Raw genomic sequence first — 20,108 nt, forward strand, 5'->3', positions numbered from 1 at the left:
TTTCCACTAAATAACCCAGCCACAAAGTGAAATTCTTCAGCCACAAACTCAAAATTGGTTACAAAAATTAGATTTTTGGTCGTATTTTAAAGTTAGACGTACAATTAGCAGTGCGATTAAGGTTACGGTTATAATCAAAATCAGATTTTAAGAAGATAAATTCTAGAAATAGGCGAGTAACGACTTTGTGGCTGTGCTAACTAGTGATGACCAAGGGGGAGTGGATGCGTATCTACGGTGGGTGTTCATTCTACTGTTTATTCATTTTCTGTGGACCCATATTCCTTGGCCTATCCTTGATTTGGATACAACCGACAATAGAACACTACCTGGTTGCAGCGTGTGCATTTAGCCTCAATTGCAAGAAAGGTGAGTTCTTGATGAGCGAAATAAGGTGAGAAATATTTCCATGCTGTTTACTGCAGTTGCCGGAGCGTAAGCACAGTTTGAACTTTTTGTTATTGTACTGCGAGGGCAACGAGGCAGCAAGTATCGAGACAAGCAGGTTCAAACTCGTTACAGGACGTAGTCGTATATTCTCAAAATATTAGACTATAGGCTAAACTTTGCAGAAATGCGAGGTTTTTACTGTTGCACTTAACTCAATTTATATTTAACGTAATTTAGCAACGTAAATCTACCAAATGGATAAGGTAACTAGTAATGTTAGACTGAGCTAATTTCAAGTGAGTCTTAATAGAGTCACTGGTAGCATGAGTGATTTGTTCCTGCCCCCAGCTGAGACGGTTTGTAGCCCAGAGCAGGATTCCCCAAACTCGGTTCCGGGACCCTCCAAGTGCATGTTTTGCCTTTGCACTACACAGCTGATTCAAATAATCAACGTGATGATGAGTTGGTTATTTAAATCAGCTGTGTAGTACTAGGGCCAAAAATCTACTTGAACCTAGGGGCTGTAAGCTGTCTCGGTTGGCATATGGCACTCTTGGTGTCATGCTATGTCCACTGCAGAATGTGATGTTGAGAGCAGCTTGCACTGTATCTCTCTCATTGTGATATTGGTTTGAATAGAATACATTATTAGTAGTTCATAGGATGAACTACAACACATTCACATGTTTACATAAATCTATAGGCTACTGTATAAGTGTTTTTTCCTCAAAACCTTTACATCAGCCAAGCTCAGGGGTGGGTAGACATCCCTGTTCCTGGAGAGCCGCAGGTACTAATCCGGACGCTTATAAGAAATCCTGCTTAGCCCTCGGACGAACCATCAAACAGGCAAAGCGTCAATACAGGACCAAGATCAAATCCTACCACACTGGCTCTGCTGCTCAGCGGACATGGCGGGGCTTGTAAACATTCACTGATTACAAAGGGGAAACCCAGTCACCAGCTGTCCAGTGACGCAAGCCTATCAGACAAGCTAAATACCTTCTATGCTTGCTTTGAGTCAAGCAACACTGAATCATGACTGAGATCACCAAATGTTCTGGATGACTGTGTGATGACTCTATCCGTAGCCGATTTCAGTAAGACCTTTAAACAGGTGAATATTCGCAAGGCCGCAGGGCCAGACAGATTACCAGGATGCATCCTCAGAGTATTAGCTGGCAAGTGTCTTCACTGACATTTTCAACCTCTCCCTGACCCAGTCTCTAATATCTACATGTTTCAAGCAGACCACCATAGTCCCTGTGCCCAAGAATGCCAAGGTAACCTGTCTAAATGACTATCGCCCCGTAGCACGCACATCTGTAGCCATGAAATGCTTTGAAAGGCTGGTCATGCCTCACATCAACACCAATATCCCAGACAATCTGGACCCATTACTTTACATTCCACCGGCCATAGTCAACAGCCTGATCAACTCTATGCGAAGATGTGTTGCGCTGCATGAGGAAAATGCTGGTCACACCACATACTGACTGGTTTTCTGATCCACGCCCCTACTTTTTGTTTTGTCTTAAGGTATCTGTGACCAACCGATACATATCTGTATACCCAGTCATGTGAAATCCATTGATTAGGGTCTAATGAATACATTTCAATTGACTGATTTCCTTTTATGAACTGTACAATCTTTGTTACATGTTGGGTTTATTATATATATATTTTAAGCTGACCTGAACCTCACCATGCTGGCTCTGTTTTCCTTTCACATTGCACGCTTCCAGCAGCTTTGGTGGATGCATAACCAGGCCAGCCCAGTATAGCTTGGTTCAGCCCTATAGTGCAAATCAGGCATGAGTTAAGATACAAGGCAATCTATGTGTGCAAGCGTTTCTGTTAATGGACATGTCATATTTTTAATAACCTCCCTCTAGGATGCTTCTTCCTTCTTTGTAGAAGGAGGTAGTGTTTCTTTCCCAGACTTTTTGAACCTATAGACAACTGGGTTCAAACCTAAAGTGGTTCTAGGGGTCCTTGATCTCCTGCGAGGGAGTTGTTCTTACTCACTGTTCCAAATGTTTAAATGTGTCAGGGAGCAGAAGTCCTCTTGGAATGTATCAGGCCTCTGTTGCTCTGGTAATATAACTTGGCTACAAGACATGGTAAAAGCCTGTCTGTCTATAGCAAACAAAATGTTTGCTGTAGTAGATCACTTACCATTATTCAATTCTTCTTTACAGTGCCTTCAGAAATGATTCATACCCTTTAACTTTTTCCACATTTTGTTCCACTATGGCATTGTTCTAAAATGGATGAAGTAAAAATGTCCTCTGCAATCTACACACAATACCCCATAATGACAAAGCAGAAACAGGTTTTTAGAAAATGTTGATAATACTTATTTACGTAAGTATTCATACCCTTTGCAATGAGACTCAATTAAGCTCCGGTGCATCCTGTTTCCATTGATTATCCTTGATGTTTCTACAACTTGGCAATAACCTGTGGTATATGAGGTCCCACAGTTGACAGTGCATTTCAGAGCAAAAACCAAGCCATATGGTTGAAGAATTGTCCGTAGAGATCCGACACAGTATTGTGTTGAGGTGCAGATCTGGGGATGGGTACCAATAAATGTCTGCAGCATTGAAGGTCCCGAAGCACAGTGACCTCCATTTTTAAATGGAAGAAGTTTGGAACCACCAAGACTCTTCCTGGAGCTGGCTGCCCGGCCAAACTGAGCAATCGGGGGAGAAGGGCCTTGGTCAGGGAGGTGACCAAGATCCCAATGGTCAGAGCTCCGGAGTTCCTCTGTGTAGATGGGAGAACCTTCCAGAAGGACAACCATCTCTGCAGCACTCCACCAATCAGGCCTTTATGGTAGAGTGGCCAGATGGAAGTCACTCCTCAGTAAAAGGCACAAGAGCCCGCTTGGAGTTTGCCAAAAGGCCCCTCTGGTCTAATAAAACCAAGATAAAATTGGCCTGAATGCCAAGCAAAAGCTGGCACCATCCCTACAGTGAAGCATGGTGGTGCCAGCATCACGCTGTGGGGATGTTTTTCAGGGGCAGAGACTGGGAGAGTAGTTAGGATCGAGGGAAAGATGAACGGAGCAAAGTACAGAGATCCTTGATGAAAACCTGCTCCAGAGCTCTCAGGAACCCAGACTGGGGCAAAGGTTCACCTTCCAACACAACAACGAAGCACACAGCCAAGACAAGGCAGAAGTGGCTTCTGGACAAGTTTCTGAATGTTCTTGAGTGGCCCAGCCACAGCCACAGCCCGGACTTGAACCCGATCTAACTTTTCTGGAGAGACCTGAAAATAGCTGTGCAGCAACGCTCCCCATCCAACCTGACAGAGCTTGAGAGGTTCTGCCGAGAAGAATGGGAGAAACTCCCCAAATACAGGTGTGCCAAGCTTATAACATCATACCCAAGAAGACTCGAGGCTGTAATCGTTGCCAGAGGTGCTTCAACAAAGTACTGAGTAAAGGGTCTGAATAATTATGTAAATGTGATATTTCAGTTTGTTTAATAAATTAGCAAACATTTCTAAGTCTGTTTTTGCTTTGTCATTATGGGGTATTGGGTTTAAAAAAGGGGGGGGGTAACAATTGAATCAATTTTAGAACCTAACAGTGTAAAAAGTGTTCTGAATACTTTCCGAAGGCATGGTATAAAAGATGTGTATTTTTTCCCCCTTCTACCCAATTTCGATCTGGTCTCATCGCTGCAACTCCCCAATAAGCTCGGGAAGCGAAGGTTGAGTCATGCATCCTCCGAAGCATGACCCGCCAAGCGGCGCTTCTTAACACCCGCCCTCTTATCCCGGAAGCCAGCCGCAACAATGTGTCGGAGGAAACACCGTTCACCTGATGAGCGAGGACAGCCTGCAGGCCCCCAGCCCACCACAAGGTTGCTAGAGCGCGATGAGCCAAGTAAAGCCCCCCCCGGCCAAACCCTCCCTTTATGTGGACAACGCAAAGCCAATTGTGCGCCGCCCTATGGGACTCCCGATTACGGTCGGTTGTGATACAGCCTGGGATCGGACCGGGGTCCGTAGTGACGCCTCTAGCACTGCAAGTTAGTGCCTTAGACCGATGCACCACTCGGGAGGCCCCGGCACAATTATTTTGTATTTTTTGAAGGTGAATTGTAAATAAGCACATCTCTTGGCTTTGTACTCTTCCAATTGTGGCAACGTCCAAGGTACAATCCAACAGCCTCTCTCTTTAGCTACTGACTGGAATGAACAGGCAATAACAATATGGTGAAACACCCAACTTGCAACTGGTCACCAGTCCATTCTTTTCAGGCCAGTGGTTTCAGTTAGTCAGAGGAACTTGTCATTTTTCTTCGTATGACCCTCACCTGACGTTATTGGAATCACTAGGAGTGCTGCATCTTTCAACAATCTTTTTAAGATGCCTCCCTTGATTTTTGTTAAGGTTATATTTCGTCCTTTCTTTCACAGAAACCTGAGTTTCTCTGAAAAAGGTTTATTTTAACATCTGACACCTTGGTTTTAATTGAATCCTCGTTTGAATGTTTGTTTTTCTTTAATTTAAGTCAGTCGGGAGCCTCCGCCCTCTCCCTTGGTGATAGTCTGGCACACACAGCTGGGTGCCGTCGTTTGAACAGAGTTAGTAACCTGGGGCTAGGATTTATTAAAGACAAATACCAGCTCGTCTTTCAGAAGTATTTATTTCCTGATTTCATTACAGTTGTGACTTTCTCCTTTCTTTAGCTTTAAGCTCTTTCCTAGTTGCCCTCCCCTTCTTCTGTTAATCCTTTATCATTGAAACCTCTTCTTTATTCTCTCTCTTGTTTCTCTCCCTCTCTCGTGTCTCAGGGTCATTTTGTGGCTGGGCCATAGAGATGACCAGGCTGTGACTGTTGGGTTCTCTCTCTGTCTGTGGACCAACCCTGGCATGGCTACTGCTAGGAAGAGTAAGTACCCTTTTCTATTATATTGTTGTATAGACTCTTGTCCCTTCTCCCCTGTTATGTGGTTTTAAAGGCAATAATGGGTATTTCTAAAATGTCTTTCAATTCAAAACACAGTGCAGCTCTCATATGTCTCAATGTGTTCAAGGTATGAAATTAGTTATTTTCAAATGCGATTTATTTTTGGGCATAGTTGTGGCCAATTTTTCAGTTGACATAGTTATAAGAATATGTTCTGGCCCCCTGACCATCTGCTCCGACCAAAAATTGGCCAGCTGCTGAATCTAGTTGCCTACTCTTGCCAACGTCTTTAGGTGGATAAAAACGCATATGGTTACAGAGCATTATGGGTACTGTAGTATATCATTCTTTATTACCTAAGCTTGTTCTTCCTCCACATGAACCCTGTCCAGAAACAACTCCAATAGCAGGGTCCCAAACTGGAAGCCTGCTGCCCGAATATGTCCCGTGGATGGTTTTTACATTTTATTTTCATTGTTGGACATAATACTGTTAACACCAGGAAATCCGCTCCAAGTGATTTTATTTCCACGCGTAACAGAGAGACAAAGTTTGAAATTATTCTGTTTTAGTGAAATATTATATCTGTTTGGGTTTCTTGCGGTCCATTTGCATTCTACAAATTATTTGTAATTATGTTTCGGCCCCCTGACCATCCCCTCAAGAAAAAATTGTTCCACGGCTGAATCTAGTTGATGAACCCTGCCCTATAGCCTCCCAAGGGTTGGCAGACATTGATGTCTGGATCAGGTTTCCATCAGTCTTCATAGAACTCTCCAGCCTCTCCCTCCTACTTTCACACCTCTCAAAGCCAGGGGCAGCAGGTAGCCTAGCGGTTAGAGTGTTGGGCAGACAGATTTGACACCTTTCGGTTACTGGACCGAGTCCAAGGCACTTTGACCCTAATTCCTCCAGGGTTGCTGTTGATAATGGCAGACCCTGGGCTGGGACCCCACTCTCTGAGGGTGTGTCAGGGAGAGTGGGATATGCTAAAAATATAATTGTATCACTTCTCAAATTCGCTATCAAACAGGGAGCCTCCAAAATTCCTCTCTTCCTTTCTCTCTCCCCCACCTTTCTCCCCCTCACTGTTTTAACATCACTACAGTATACAAATGCTTACTTAGTGTGTGTAATTTAAAGAAGAGATGGGTGGGAAGGGTACAGGAAACCCCCTTGCAAGATGAGAATAAGACCTGGCAATCCAACCCCGACATGGCAATCCAACCCCGACATGGCAATCCAACCCCGACATGGCAATCCAACCCCGACATGGCAATCCAACCCCGACATGGCAATCCAACCCCGACATGGCAATCCAACCCCGACATGGCAATCCAACCCCGACATGGCAATGTTTCTGTATGAAATGTCTTTGTTTACAATGCACACAAACTACAGCTTATTCTCCTGAACTAGAAGCATCAATTTACAGTCTTTGGAAGAATGCATTTTTAGGGGAAACATGGGGGAAAACACAATGTGGACTTGTTTGAATCGAGTCTGAAGTGTGTGTGACTCAGTGTGAACGAATATGTTGCACATGACAGATAGGCAGGAAGTGTTCAGGGATCCTCATAGAAACACAGCAAGAGAACAGCACCTGGGAGACGGACTAAAAGTGATAACACTTTTTTTCACTGTCATTAATACGTCTCTTTCCCCCCCAGTGGAGATTGGAGGCTTTGTTTCGGCACACAAAGCACTCTCCTTTCCCTGGGTCTTTGTTCTCACTTTAATTAGGCTGCTGAATGAGAGTGTAGATTTACATCTTATTTGTTTTCGCTTCAATGTATTTTTCATGTGTCTGGGATGTAGCCGCTTTCACAGGGAGCGAGAGAGCGAAAGCGTGGGGTGTGTGTGAGTTTAATTTGGTCCTTGGGGAGAAAGAAATAGCAAGGGCTGGAAGAGGGAACTGAACTTGGAGATACAAGCCCAATGGAGTCTGTTACCATGGTTATCAGACCAAGTTAGTGATCGATCTTTGTTTAAAGTGTTGTGCCGAGCACTGACCCGCCTGGGGGGGACGGGACATGCAGAGAAAGAGACGCAGACAAAGATGGAGGGGGTAGTGAAAGGACAGGTTATAGAGAGGACTAGGAGAGAAACGATGATCCAAACCCAGACCAACAGATGTAGATTGAGAGAGGGGAAAAAGATAGCAAGATTATGACTACCAGACCGAGAAGCCAGCTCCTGTACTGTAGACTGCACTGTAGTAGATGTAACAGGCCTTGGGTGTTCAGCAGCTAAGAGACCTGGGTTCAAATAGTGTCTATATATGTTTTATTTTTTTTCAAAACACTTCAGCCACACTTGACTGAGTTTGCCTGGCACTATGGAATCAATGAAATGGCCTCAAAAGTACAAACCCCTGCCCACCTGACTCTAAAAAAACAGGCTCAATCTAATGCTTCCAAGTATTTGAAAGAACCAATACTATTTGAACCCAAGCCTGGTATCTAGCCAGCACATTGTCCAGTCCAGTTCACTGTCTGGGCTAGTGTCCAGAGAATGTGGATTAACAAATGGTCTTGTTTGAAAGCCTGTGGATCTCTCTCAGCATTGTCTGAATCCACAAATCCTTTCAACTAGTGTAGCATAGTGGGTAGTCTTCAGACTGGAGTGGACACAGATATACTCTGACTCACCTCAGGGCTGTAAAAGTGTGACCAAATTGATTGCATAATCAACAAAAATATTTTGCTGTGTGACAAGGAGTTCTATTTTGGCGGCGGTGTGCGGCTATGAAAAAAAAATAATCTCCTAGGCGCTCTACCCATGTTTCCGAGTGCCCTAGAGAAACCAGCGAGTGCAGATGTGTTAGCGTCATGGTTTCAACATTACAATGAAAACGGCTTGCTTCTAGACCAACCAGGTCAAATGCTCTGACCCATATTACCGACACCATATGAGCCAGATCTTTTGGTATTCAAAGTCTGTGTCTGTGTCGGTGGGGTCGGCAAAATGAATTTACTTTATATACTGTACATTAGTTGTCTGAGTAAACTGAGAATATTGCCTGGCTAGCCATCCATATCGCTCAGTCCAACCAACTTTTCTTCTCCACGATGAGTCTGGATTTGCCTCCCTCTCCGGCGATTTCTAGAATGCGAAGACATTCTGGCTTAAATCTATGGCAAGACTTGAAAATGGCTGTCTAGCAATGATCAACAACCAACTCGAAAAAGCTTCATTTTTTTTAGAGTAATGGGCAAATATTGTGTACTCCCGGTTTACAGAGCTCTTAGACTTACCCAGAAAGACTCACGGCTGTAATCGCTACGAATAGTGATTCTAACATGTACTGAGGGGTTTAAATACTAATCTAATCAAGATCTATTAGTATTTTCATTTCCATTTTTTGTTTTATGTTCACATTTTTCTTCCACTTTGACATTAGTATTTTGTGTAGATCGTTGACAGAATTGCAATTAAATCCATTTAAATCCCTCTTTGTAACACAACAAAGTGTGGGGGGAAAAAGGGGTGTGAATACTTTCTGAAGGCACTGGTATGAAACCATGCAACTGTAAAGTTGATTAAGTTCAAGGTTTATATTTCCTCCTCATATCTTTATCTTTTTTTTTATATCATTTTAATCTAAACAGCCACCCGCTGCCTAATGAAATTCTGACTCACAATGTTATTAAAGAAATACAATCACAGTGCCTGTAACTCCTAAACTCTTATCTTCTTGACCCAGATGGGATTAACCCAAGCAAGGCAATGGGAATAAATGCTGTAGATACACATCACTCTTTTTAAAGGGAAATGAAATGAGATATAAATGTTGATGAATATGATGATACTGTGACAATGTATCCCAGAGGGACTGTCAAGGTACAGCATTTCAAAAGATCAGGGATCTAATGTGTTCCACAAGGCATTCAAACAAACCTGGTCTGTGTCCCAAATGGCACCCTATTCCTTATATAGTGCACTAGTTTTGACCATAGCCACGAGAGACAGTGGTAGAGATCTATTATATCAGTATCTTCTAGAATACCATTTTGTCTGTTCCATCTCCAAATGCTCTGACCGGTAGTTTCCTTTAAATGTCCATTTTATGAATGTTTAATGGACAATAATGTTGTTTATCTTATGACTGCAGGGCATTCTACAGTATTGGATAAGGGATAGGTATTTTCTTTATTACTCTTTACCTCATATCAAATCCTCAATCTTCTTCCTGAAAAATGTGTTTTCCTTCCATGATTACAAATATATTTAGTTACTATTGCTTTTAAGAGTGATCAGACATTTTGAAGAGGCATTCAAATGACTGAAATGAAGTCGATTTAACACTCAAAGTTCAAGATGCCATGTTTTTCTCCCTTTGATTTCTTTCCAGCTTATTTTTTTTGTGATTTCTTTGATTTTTCTTAGATTTTTTGTTTTTATAGCCACTAACCACTCATTGAGTGTCACTGGCATAAGAATGTTGTTCCCATTGGAAACTGTTGTACCAGAGTCCCTTACCATTTGTGTGTGTAACAAGTTAGTTGCTCTCTCCCTCTTCAGGCTCCGCAGCAAAGGCGGGAGGAGTTGGTTTCTCAGAAGAGCCAGCTGCCGGAACGCCGTCCCATGTCCACTTTGATGAGAAGCTCCACGACTCTGTCGTCATGGTGATTCCTCAGCCTGACGGGAACTTTATGGTCAAGGTGGGTTTGGGTTTTGGATTAAATAATTTAACATGTCTGACGTGAAAATGATCATAATACCCTGACTACACCGCTCGCGTTGTGTGTGTTGCAAAATAAATTTAGAAATCTATATTATTCAATTATTGCACCCACACTGCTCGCGTGCGCCAACAAGTGTCTGCATTGCCACGGGCTAAAATAGAAGTTAGTTCTATTTGTGATGCTGAACGTGGTGGAAGTCCCGCCTCTCCTATCTCCTCATTGGTTTATAGAAGCAGGTACCCACGTGCCATCTCCTCATTGGTTATACCCATGTAGGTGAATGATAGACGAACAAGTTCAGTGGCGGTAATGCATCGAATTTATGAAAGTTGCCAATTGCAATATAAAGTCAAGAGAAGAAAAAGACTGGAAGCAAGAGAGATGACTAGAAACGATTTGGTTGACCATTTTATGTGTGGATTAATTGTCGGAGTAGATGATCTTGTGCATTTCAAGTAAAATAACTCAATGTTTATATCCCAGGACAAATTAGCTAGCAACAGCAAGCTAGCTAAATAGGACCAATTAGCTAGCAAATGCAAGCTAGCTAGCTAAATAAGGACCAATTAGCTAGCAAGTGCAAGCTAGCTAGCTAAATTGCCATAAATGTTTAATGCTTTTTGACCTGTCCCCAAATTAATGTAATTGGTTCAGAGTTTGTTTTGATATTTTAACCTGCGTGTCGTGATTGTGTTTGGTGTGGGGGGACAAAATACATTTATGCGCGCAGTCGGTTTGGGTTCCGTGTAAGAGTTATCAAAACGGCACACCCAGAGAGCTAGGATTATCCAAAATGTTTCCCCTCAATCTCCAGTGGTCTCCCAGCCATCCTTCTTTTCTTGCCATTTTGAACTATGAGGTGAACCTTTTTTTTATAGGGTTGCAAAATTCCAGCAACTTCCAATAAATTCCCTGATTTACCAGAAATCTTTGTTAGAGGATTCTGGATTTCCTGCTTATTCTCTCCTTATTCCTCAAATCCTCCAACCGGGATTTCGGGATAACCAGGGAATTTATTAAAAGTTCCTGAATTTTGCAACCCTAAACCTGTATGACAACAAAGGGGAGGAGGCGAGTTTCTCTCTCATCTCTGCTAATCTTCTGTGTCTGTTCTGAAGATTCAGTCCCAACTATGCCAGTCCTCTCCCCTCCTGTTTACCAGAGGATGACTGTGGATCAGGGAACTCTTTGCAGCATAGCACTGTAGTCGTGGGCGTGTAGTGTGACTGTGCTGCGGTTCAGACGGCCCTTTGATTCTGCTTCCCCGGTGTGGGAAGTGAGGTCCACCAGACAGACGACAGCGGTGAATGTGCCGCGTGTCTGAAGTTCTCTGCTGCCTCCTTGGAACCACTGGGTTGCCATGGAAACGTGTGGGGGGAGGGGGGTGTAACCTAACCCAACGGGCTTGTTTAAATCAAATGTGGTGGGATGTAGTCAGTGTGTGGGATGGCTGGAGACAGACGGTATGCTGCAGAGCTATTTAATCAAAGCACTGGGTTTTTGTGTTTCTTTCACTCTTTTCTCCCTCACTTGTTTTTGTTTGTTGTTTGACACGGCCAGAGGGTCATGTGAGGCTTGTTTGACACGGCCAGAGGGTCATGTGAGGCTTGTTTGACACGGCCAGAGGTCAGGCTTGTTTGACACGGCAGAGGTCATGTGAGGCTTGTTTGACACGGCCAGAGGGTCATGTGAGGCTTGTTTGACACGGCCAGAGGGTCATGTGAGGCTTGTTTGACACGGCCAGAGGGTCATGTGAGGCTTGTTTGACACGGCCAGAGGGTCATGTGAGGCTTGTTTGACACGGCCAGAGGGTCATGTGAGGCTTGTTTGACACGGCCAGAGGGTCATGTGAGGCTTGTTTGACACGGCCAGAGGGTCATGTGAGGCTTGTTTGAGGGTCATGTCACGGCCAGAGGGTCATGTGAGGCTTGTTTGACACGGCCAGAGGGTCATGTGAGGCTTGTTTGACACGGCCAGAGGGTCATGTGAGGCTTGTTTGACACGGCCAGAGGGTCATGTGAGGCTTGTTTGACACGGCCAGAGGGTCATCCTTTGGTCCCTTTCGCTCGCTCTCGTTTTCTCTCGTTTTCTCTCTAAATCTTTTTCTTGCGCTCACTCTCTCTCCCGCTCTTACTTTCTCTCTCTTCTCTTGCAGCTTTTTTGCTTGCCCCCCCACCCCATCATGCCCTTTTTCATATTCACTCCCTCTTTTATTTATATATCTATCAGGTTGGTTTCCTGAAGACCCAGCACAAGTATGAGATTGTCTTCACCCTCCCGGAGCTTCCATCACTGGGGAAGGACGCGTCTCCAGCTCCAGTACCCAACCCCCATATCCGCATCACTGATATCACTCCTGTACCAGAGGGTATGTCCGAGTCTTGGACATTTCTAAGTTATCCCAAACATTTGAACGGTAGTGTAATCCCCCTAACCCTTTTTAAGTTCCACTGATCTGTGCCCAGTCTCCGGTTGGCCAGACCTTCATATGTCAGTCATGTTTTATAGTAGCTGTACATCTCAAATGTGCAGGAGAGACTGAAAGTGTGTCGGTCCATGACAGAATCCGAATTGAAGGAAGGAAATGTTGAAATGTTGAACCGTTTTGCTAACATCCCTCAGGGAGTTTCTGGATTTCGTAATGAGGGTTATTACCACTCACTCCAACGCTTCAGTAGTTTGTTTTAGCATTGAGCTGAGTGAGTTGCTCCATTCCATTACACCATCTGCTGGAAAACCATGACCTTTTACTTTCATCCCGGTGACCCATCCCGGTGACCTTTCTGTGACCACTTGGACTGTGTGTGTGTTATTTGTAGTGTTTGCCAGTTGTGTTAATGTGTTTGACCCCAGAGTTTTCCCACTCCGGTTGACATTTTGCTCCCCTGTGTATGTGTGTGTTCTCTGTATACGTGTTCCCTATCCTTCTGCCTTTTTGCCCTTCTTACCCCCCCCCTCCCTCTCCTCAGGTGGTCTGAGAGTGACATGTGAGTACATGGCCCACCAGGAGGGGGTGCTGTGTGAGGAGGTGATGCTGGTCAGTGAGAGCCAGGAGGACGTCTGCGTGGGGGTCAAGGTGCACGCCCGCGTCATGGGTAAGACCACAGAGGCCAGCCTCATCATAATGCTGGAAGAGCATGATGCGCTCCTATTGGGTTTTAAATGAGACCTACTGTATTCTGTGTGCCCTAGGGTAGATCTAATGTTACACACCCATAACAAAACCAGCGGGGGCATTCCAGGTCGTATTTAATTCAGTCACACTGCTCGGATGATCTGGGTTGTAATCATTAGTCCAACAAAAACAAGTCTATTGGACAAAATTGGGTAGCCCCCCCCCGTTTGGTTCCTAGTGTAGATTGATCAATATGGAGATTCTGGGTTTCGAGTCCAGGCTCTTTCACTGCGACTGGGAAACCCATGGGGTGGCGCACAATTGGCCCAGCGTCGTCCGGGTTAGGGATGGGTTTGGCCGGCAGGGGTGTCCTTGTCCCATCGTGCACTAGCGACTCCTGTGGCTGGCTGGGCGCAGTGCATGCTGACACCGGTTGCCAGGATACAGTGTTTCCTCTGACACGTTGGTGCGGCTGGCTTCCGGTTTAAGCGGGCATTGTGTCAAGAAGCAGTGCGACTTGGTTGGGTTGTGTTTCGGAGGACGCACGGCTTGACATTCGCCTCTCCCGAGTCCGTACAGGAGTTGCAGAGACAAGCCTGCAACTACCAATTGGATACCACAAATTTGGGGAGTAAACAGGGTAATAAATCAAAAATAAAATGGGTCAATATGAAACCATTGCATCACTTAACCTCCTTTCCAGTGTGATGCAATGTCCCGTTCCTAAAATGGATATTTTCTGATCAAAACAGATTGTGTTGTGGTATCATGCAGTATATGCCCTGTAGAGGTACAGGTAACTGCCAAAATAAAGGAAACAGGAACATACTGTCTTAATAGGGTGTTGGGCCACCACGAGACAGAACAGCTTCAATGTGCCTTGGCATAGATTCTACAAGTGTCTGGAACTCTATTGGAGGGATGCGACATCATTATTACAAGAGAAATTCCATAATTTGGTGTTTTATTGGGGGTGGAAAACGCTGTCTCAGGCACCGCTCCAGAATCTCCCAGAAGTGTTCAGTTGGTGACTGATTCGGCCAGGGCATATGATTTACATAGTTTTCATGCTCAGCAAACCATTCAGTGACCTCTAGTGCCCTGTGGATGGGGGCATTGTCGTTATGGCCAAAATAATCGCCTGCCCATCATTTTATACATGGTCCTAAGCATGATGGGATGTTAATTGCTTAGTTAACTCAGGAACCACACCTATGTGGAAGCACTTGCTTTCAATACACTTTGTATCCCTCATTTACTCGTGTTAACATTATTTTGTCAGTTACATGCAGTTACCTCATTATTAATACGCAACAGTACTGAAAACCCACTGCCTCTTCTAATAGAATTTCTAAAGTATCAGTTTAGTTCTATTGTAGCCATCTTGTCATTGTCTTCCGAAAGCACAACAAGGCAATGCTGCAGCGTTGTTCACTTGAGTAACAGTCTAGCACCTAGGAGACTGGTTGTGATAACACATGTGTGCTGCTGCCACCTGCTGGTGAGTGTGAGCAGCACGGTTTAAATTAAGAGCATCACTGATCACTGCGATGCTGTGATCACCTGAGTAGAACGGAATGAGTCACGCATTAGTGGAGAGCCTATGATTTGGTCAAATACTTGTACTGTATTGAACATGGCTGACTTTTTATAATCACTGCATCCCGTTCTTTCTTCCTGACTCTTGAGTTGGAGCCATTTTCTGTCTGTAACACACTGTACTTGGACTCCGACTGCTTTCACTGTCTGGAAGCTTTGAATAAATTATGTCATGATGATTCACTTTGGAACCTAACACAAACCCTGTCATTAATTTCCTTTCAACAGAAAATTATTGTATATTTATCTATCTGATTTCAGTAATTTATGTATTTTAAATTAGAAGAGTGCAACAACAAAAAAGTACTGATTGACAGGCTATTCGTGTCAACTAGGGACAAAAACCACAGTGGTGATCCGAACTTGAACATCTGTAGGCAGGCAGAGGACTGGAGGGGATATAGTTGTATGAAAGGGTTCGTGGCGAGGCCGGGAAAAGGATCAACCTACAGCTTAATCCCAAAGGCTTTACAGTCTCTCACTCTACTTTACCACACTGTAATAGAGCGCACTGGCACTGGTTGGATGCTGTGGACTAAACCATTTCTGAGAGACAGACTAATGTTTTTTTTTTTTCTTGCTCTCTTTCATTTTCTGTTGCTATCTCTCCCTCTTTCTTTCTCTCCCTGTTTTTCAGACCGTCACCATGGTACACCCATGTTGTTGGAAGGAGTGCGTTGTGTGGGAGTGGAGCTGGAGTATGACTCTGAACAGAGTGACTGGCAAGGATTTGACTAAACCAGACAATGTGACACACACACACACACAAAAGACCATGCCACATGTATTCAAATTCAACATCCACTGTACTTCAAACGATCCCTGACCATTTCAAGATGTTATGGTCCTAAAGGAGGATTAAATTAGGAAATGTATAGAAGTTATTTTAAGTAGTAGTCTGGGTTTTTAATTTTACATTCAGGCCGTACTTGGCCACTAAAAGCTGAATTGCAGCACACAACGCATACAAGTAAACAAATAAAATCTTACCTTGCTTCAAAAGTAAAACAAACAAGCATCAACACCTTTTTTTTTAAAAAGCGAGTCCAATGTGATCCGATCACTATTGAGCTTCCCTCAACTATACTGAACACAAATATAAATGTAACAATTTCAGTTACAGTTCTTATAAGGAAATCAAATAAATTCATTAGGCCCTAATCTATGTATTTCACGACTAGAAATCCAGATATGTTGGTCACAGATACCTTAAATAAAAAAGATAATGATCATGCTGTTTAATCAGCTTCTTGATATGCCACACCTGTAGGTGGATGGATTATTTTGGCAAAGGAGAAATGATCACTATGGATGTAAACAAGTTTGTGCACAAAATGTAAGAGATGCTTTTTTTGCGTCTGGAAAAGTTCTGGTGTCTTTTATTTTAGCTCATGAACCATGGGACCAGCACTTTAAATGTTGCGTTTATATTTTTGTTCAGTATAGTCAACATACCTGAAATGCATATGTACGAAGTACTGTTGTTAGTACTGTGATAATGCGCTATCCAACTGCCCATGCCATTCCACTGCCTACCTGCCCCTATGTTATTTAGAATGTGTTTTCTGAGTAAACCTTTAGGGGGCAACAAAGTTCACGTAATGAATCCAGACCATTTCACCCAGCCTAAACTCAACTGTACCAATAGGGGGCGACAAAAAACACTAAAATTATCCCTCTCATCTGAATCCAAAGGTGAATAGGGATTCAAAAGGACATTTTTAAATGAAAGAATTATACGCTATTAATCAGTCGCAAGTGCCTACGTTGCTGTACAGCTTTTACCATCAACAACTGCCTTCTGTCCCGTACTATCCTATCTATCAATTATCTCCCCTTCAGGAGTTAAAAGATTTTGGACTTTAGTGGATCAATGATAGCTCAGCCTTCCAAGATAATTTTTATATCTACAAAACATTTCATGTATATTTATAAAATATTAAAGATTGGCGCCATCAGTACCATTGGTAGTAAATCCACACTCAAATTAGATTGCCAGTTGTTTTTTGCTCTTTTAATATATTTGAGGCAACAAGAAGAAATAAAAGACAAACATTTTGGTTGTTAGCCCACCATGAATCTGCCAACAACTAGTAACTCTTACTCTTTATCTACCCCCAAAGCCCTCACCATCTTCTCTGAGCACTCATACACTCATTGCAACCTAATAGTTTAGTAGTCACTGTTTACTGTCAATAGCTTGTCATTGTAAATGTATATTCCGATCCAATAAGAATGTCAAGTATCTAGCATAAAACATATCCTAATTTCACATAGCTAAACGGACAAAGCCCTGTTTAAATATTATTATTTTTATATCAGACAAATCTTCATGTGTTAACTGTGTTCGGCCTTAATTGAGGAGAACCTTTATATCGTTTGTATAATAGGCTCTAATGTCTTAGTTATACCTTGTTGTTATGGTGTCCATACTAAATCCATGCTCCAGGGTAGGGGTCAATTCCATTTCAACTCAGGAAGTACATTTGAAATTCCAGTTCTTTTCAATTAGGAAAATGTGGAATAGGAATTCAGTTTACTTTCTGAGTTGACTGGAATGGAAATGGAGTTGACCCCAGCTCTGGTTGTTGGGTACTGAGGGGTTACTTTACTAGGGGGGTGTGGCATTTTGTCAGTCGATATACAATACATGTTCCTTCATTGGTGTTTGCTACTATGGTCTCTGTTCTTTTCTTATGCCATAAAACAAAGTTTAAGTGCTTATCAAGAAAAACTTCCAAAAGGACTGATTTGAGGTAGAAATAAGTTAGAGCACTCAACAACAAAAAAGCAGGGCTGTATTTATTTTAGCTCACTTTAATCCATTCTATGCGATGTGAACAGGTGGATGTCAAGCTGACAATAAATCAATGTCAGATTTAAAATAAAATGAAATTGTTTAGTGCTCCAACTTCATTCGACTTCAAATGAGTCCTTTTGGAAGTTTAAGCTTATTCTCCTGAATTTTTGTTATTGTTGTTGAGCACCTTTGTCTGCTGAAGTGTGAACGCCCACCTGAACTAATAAAGTTTGTGTTTAATTGTGAATTTTTGTTTTACCCTTGCGTAACTCAGGTGATTTTCTGCTAGAGGGCAGTCCTTGCTGTTACATCACTGTGTTCTGTTGAATGGAACTACAGGACACAACGATGCTCTGCCGTTTATGGTGTCTCACATGGGCTATAGTGGGTAATAATGTAACAGACACCAATTAGGTGTAAAGTCGGAATCGACTGACCCTTTCTCTAAGACCCGTCATCTCTTTTTCACCTCTGTTTTCTTCTTGTGTCCCTGGCTAAGTCCTAATCACAACACAACCTGCACTGCTGCTGGAAACCACAGATGAAAAGCCTGCAAACAGGGTGTGTGTGTGAGAGAGAGAGAACTCTTTGTTCCTCTACTATAAAAGACTGGCCAGTGCTTCATGGCTGCTTATGTTCTGTTTCCGACTCAACCATAACTAGCAGCTGGACCCGAGACACGACTGATTCCATCCCCTGGACATGACAGTCTCCTTTTTATGTTATGGTTGAATGACCAACTTGACTTCCAATGTCAGAGGTAAATGTTTTAAATGCATTACTTCTCAATCCAGCATATGGGACAAGGGATTGTAAAACATGATCTATGTACCTTCAGGTGACATGGGGCTACTATTCCCTTAGCACACACACACACACAGTTAAGTCAGTCCCCTTAGTTGACATGGCCACAGAGAGTCCATTGTTTGTGTCCCCGTGGCTGTGCGCTGTTTGTTTTTTTATAGCGGTTCTAGTTCCTTGTTCCGTCTCCCCACCCAGCCGCCGTGGAACAGACGAGGCCAGTGTGATAGGAAACCAGGACGGAACTCGGAACTTCCCCCATTGTGTGTGTTGTAGGGGGAGGGGGGGGGTGTCTCTAGAAGCTTTGTCCTGAATCTCCACCCTTCTCCCAAAGTGCGCACTTGCACACTCCCATCATGGATGTAAGTTAACAATGGTGGAAACTACCTCGACAATTCTTACACCAATTTAAAAGTGTTTAAATCCACAAGGGTTAGTGTGCAGGTGTACACTTTGTGAGGAGGGTGGAGAATTGGGAGGAACCTTTCTCTCCCTCGCACCGTTGTGTGCACTAGTTGTCAGTGGGCACTGAGCAATTCATTAGCTCTCAACATTAAGAAGTGCTTTAGAAAAATGATAAATTGGCCAAAATGATTGGCAATGTACTAATGAGCCACTCAACAGACATGATCGCATTACACATAGTAGGTTATAAACCATTCCCCCTTCTCTCTAGAGATATAACACATTGTTACTGATCATAAAAGACAGTATGCTTCAAAAACCATGTGAGTCACTGCGTCAACAGCGGTACATCGCTGAACTAAGGTATAGGCCTCCGGTAGGTATCTTCCCCCCACCCCTCAATATGTTGCATAGTGAATTATAAATCTGTATGTTTGTTTGTTAACTCTGTTGTTTTTGTCTGTCTCACTGCTTAGTTTTATCTTGGCCAGGTCACAGTTGTGAATGAGAACGTGTTCTCAACTGGCCTACCTGGTTAAATAAAGGTGAAATAAAACAGGACCCACCTCTGGACTCTCGTGATGACATATGCAAATCAAACGAAGGACCGAGGAACAAAGCATTTGTCATTGAAGTAAATGAAAGTGTTTAGGTTGCCATGTAGAAATGCGATCGGGATTATCACAAACATATTACATTTGTATTAGACTTTTGATTGTTCAACAGTAAACCAATCATCGTTTGCCTTCTTTACATCTGATTAGTATATCATTACTATTCAATAGGACCTGTTATTGTTATGTTTGTCTTTCTATTTTTATAAGCTAATGTTCTTTTTAACTCTGCATTGTTGGGAAAAGGGCTCTAAGTAACTAAGCATTTCACAGTAGTCTACACCTGTTGTATTTGGCTCCTGACAAATACGATTTGATTTTTGATTTGGTCATCGTAGCCTACATCTCTCTTTAATGCATCCACTGCTCTAACCTATAAGTGCAAACATTGACATTTAAGACTACAAACGCACATATTTAGCCAATTGCTTTGATTAAATATTGAGTACATACAATGTTTTCATTCATCGTTGACATTTTAACATTTTGAAGCGACGTTAAAATATTTTTTCAGGAGAGGTGCCATAAACAGCCTAAATAAGTATCAATCCCCCTTGGCAAAAATAAACCCCTGTTCACCAGATGATTAGGCTCCTGCGTTGGAGAACCTACGTGAATCATTTATGTATTAAAACATGTTTCTAAATCAAAGTCTTTAAAAGTCATTTAAAGAAAGGCCTATTTGAGATAGAACGAACCAATCCATCTACATTTTGGAATCTAAATATTATTCCAGTTTTTTGGGGTAGCATTACTATATACGCC

The 20,108-nt window shown here is 42.9% G+C and overlaps 1 protein-coding gene across 2 annotated transcripts; it reads left to right on the top strand.

The window, feature by feature from the left end:
• Positions 1 to 201: 201 nt before the first annotated feature.
• LOC118378336 (UPF0687 protein C20orf27 homolog) lies at positions 202 to 17,770 on the top strand. 2 transcript variants are annotated; one of them, XM_035765318.2, is made up of 6 exons: positions 202 to 369; positions 5,206 to 5,303; positions 9,846 to 9,985; positions 12,239 to 12,377; positions 12,979 to 13,104; positions 15,361 to 17,770. In XM_035765318.2, the coding sequence occupies exons 2-6, from the start codon at positions 5,285 to 5,287 to the stop codon at positions 15,459 to 15,461; spliced, it is 525 nt and encodes a 174-aa protein (XP_035621211.1). In that variant the 5' UTR covers positions 202 to 369; positions 5,206 to 5,284; the 3' UTR covers positions 15,462 to 17,770. The 2 variants fall into 2 exon arrangements, with proteins under 2 accessions (XP_035621211.1, XP_035621210.1); XM_035765317.2 differs by having other exon boundaries at positions 244 to 394.
• Positions 17,771 to 20,108: the final 2,338 nt, after the last annotated feature.

Source organism: Oncorhynchus keta, chromosome 35, assembly GCF_023373465.1.
Source record: "Oncorhynchus keta strain PuntledgeMale-10-30-2019 chromosome 35, Oket_V2, whole genome shotgun sequence".
Classification (NCBI taxonomy): Eukaryota; Metazoa; Chordata; class Actinopteri; order Salmoniformes; family Salmonidae; genus Oncorhynchus; species Oncorhynchus keta.

Bases quoted from the DNA above. Each gene is read 5' to 3' on its own strand.
- LOC118378336 (XM_035765317.2), top strand. The intron at 9,986-12,238 runs GTGGGTTTGGGT...TATATCTATCAG, and splicing joins ACGGGAACTTTATGGTCAAG to GTTGGTTTCCTGAAGACCCA. The intron at 13,105-15,360 runs GTAAGACCACAG...CCTGTTTTTCAG, and splicing joins GGTGCACGCCCGCGTCATGG to ACCGTCACCATGGTACACCC.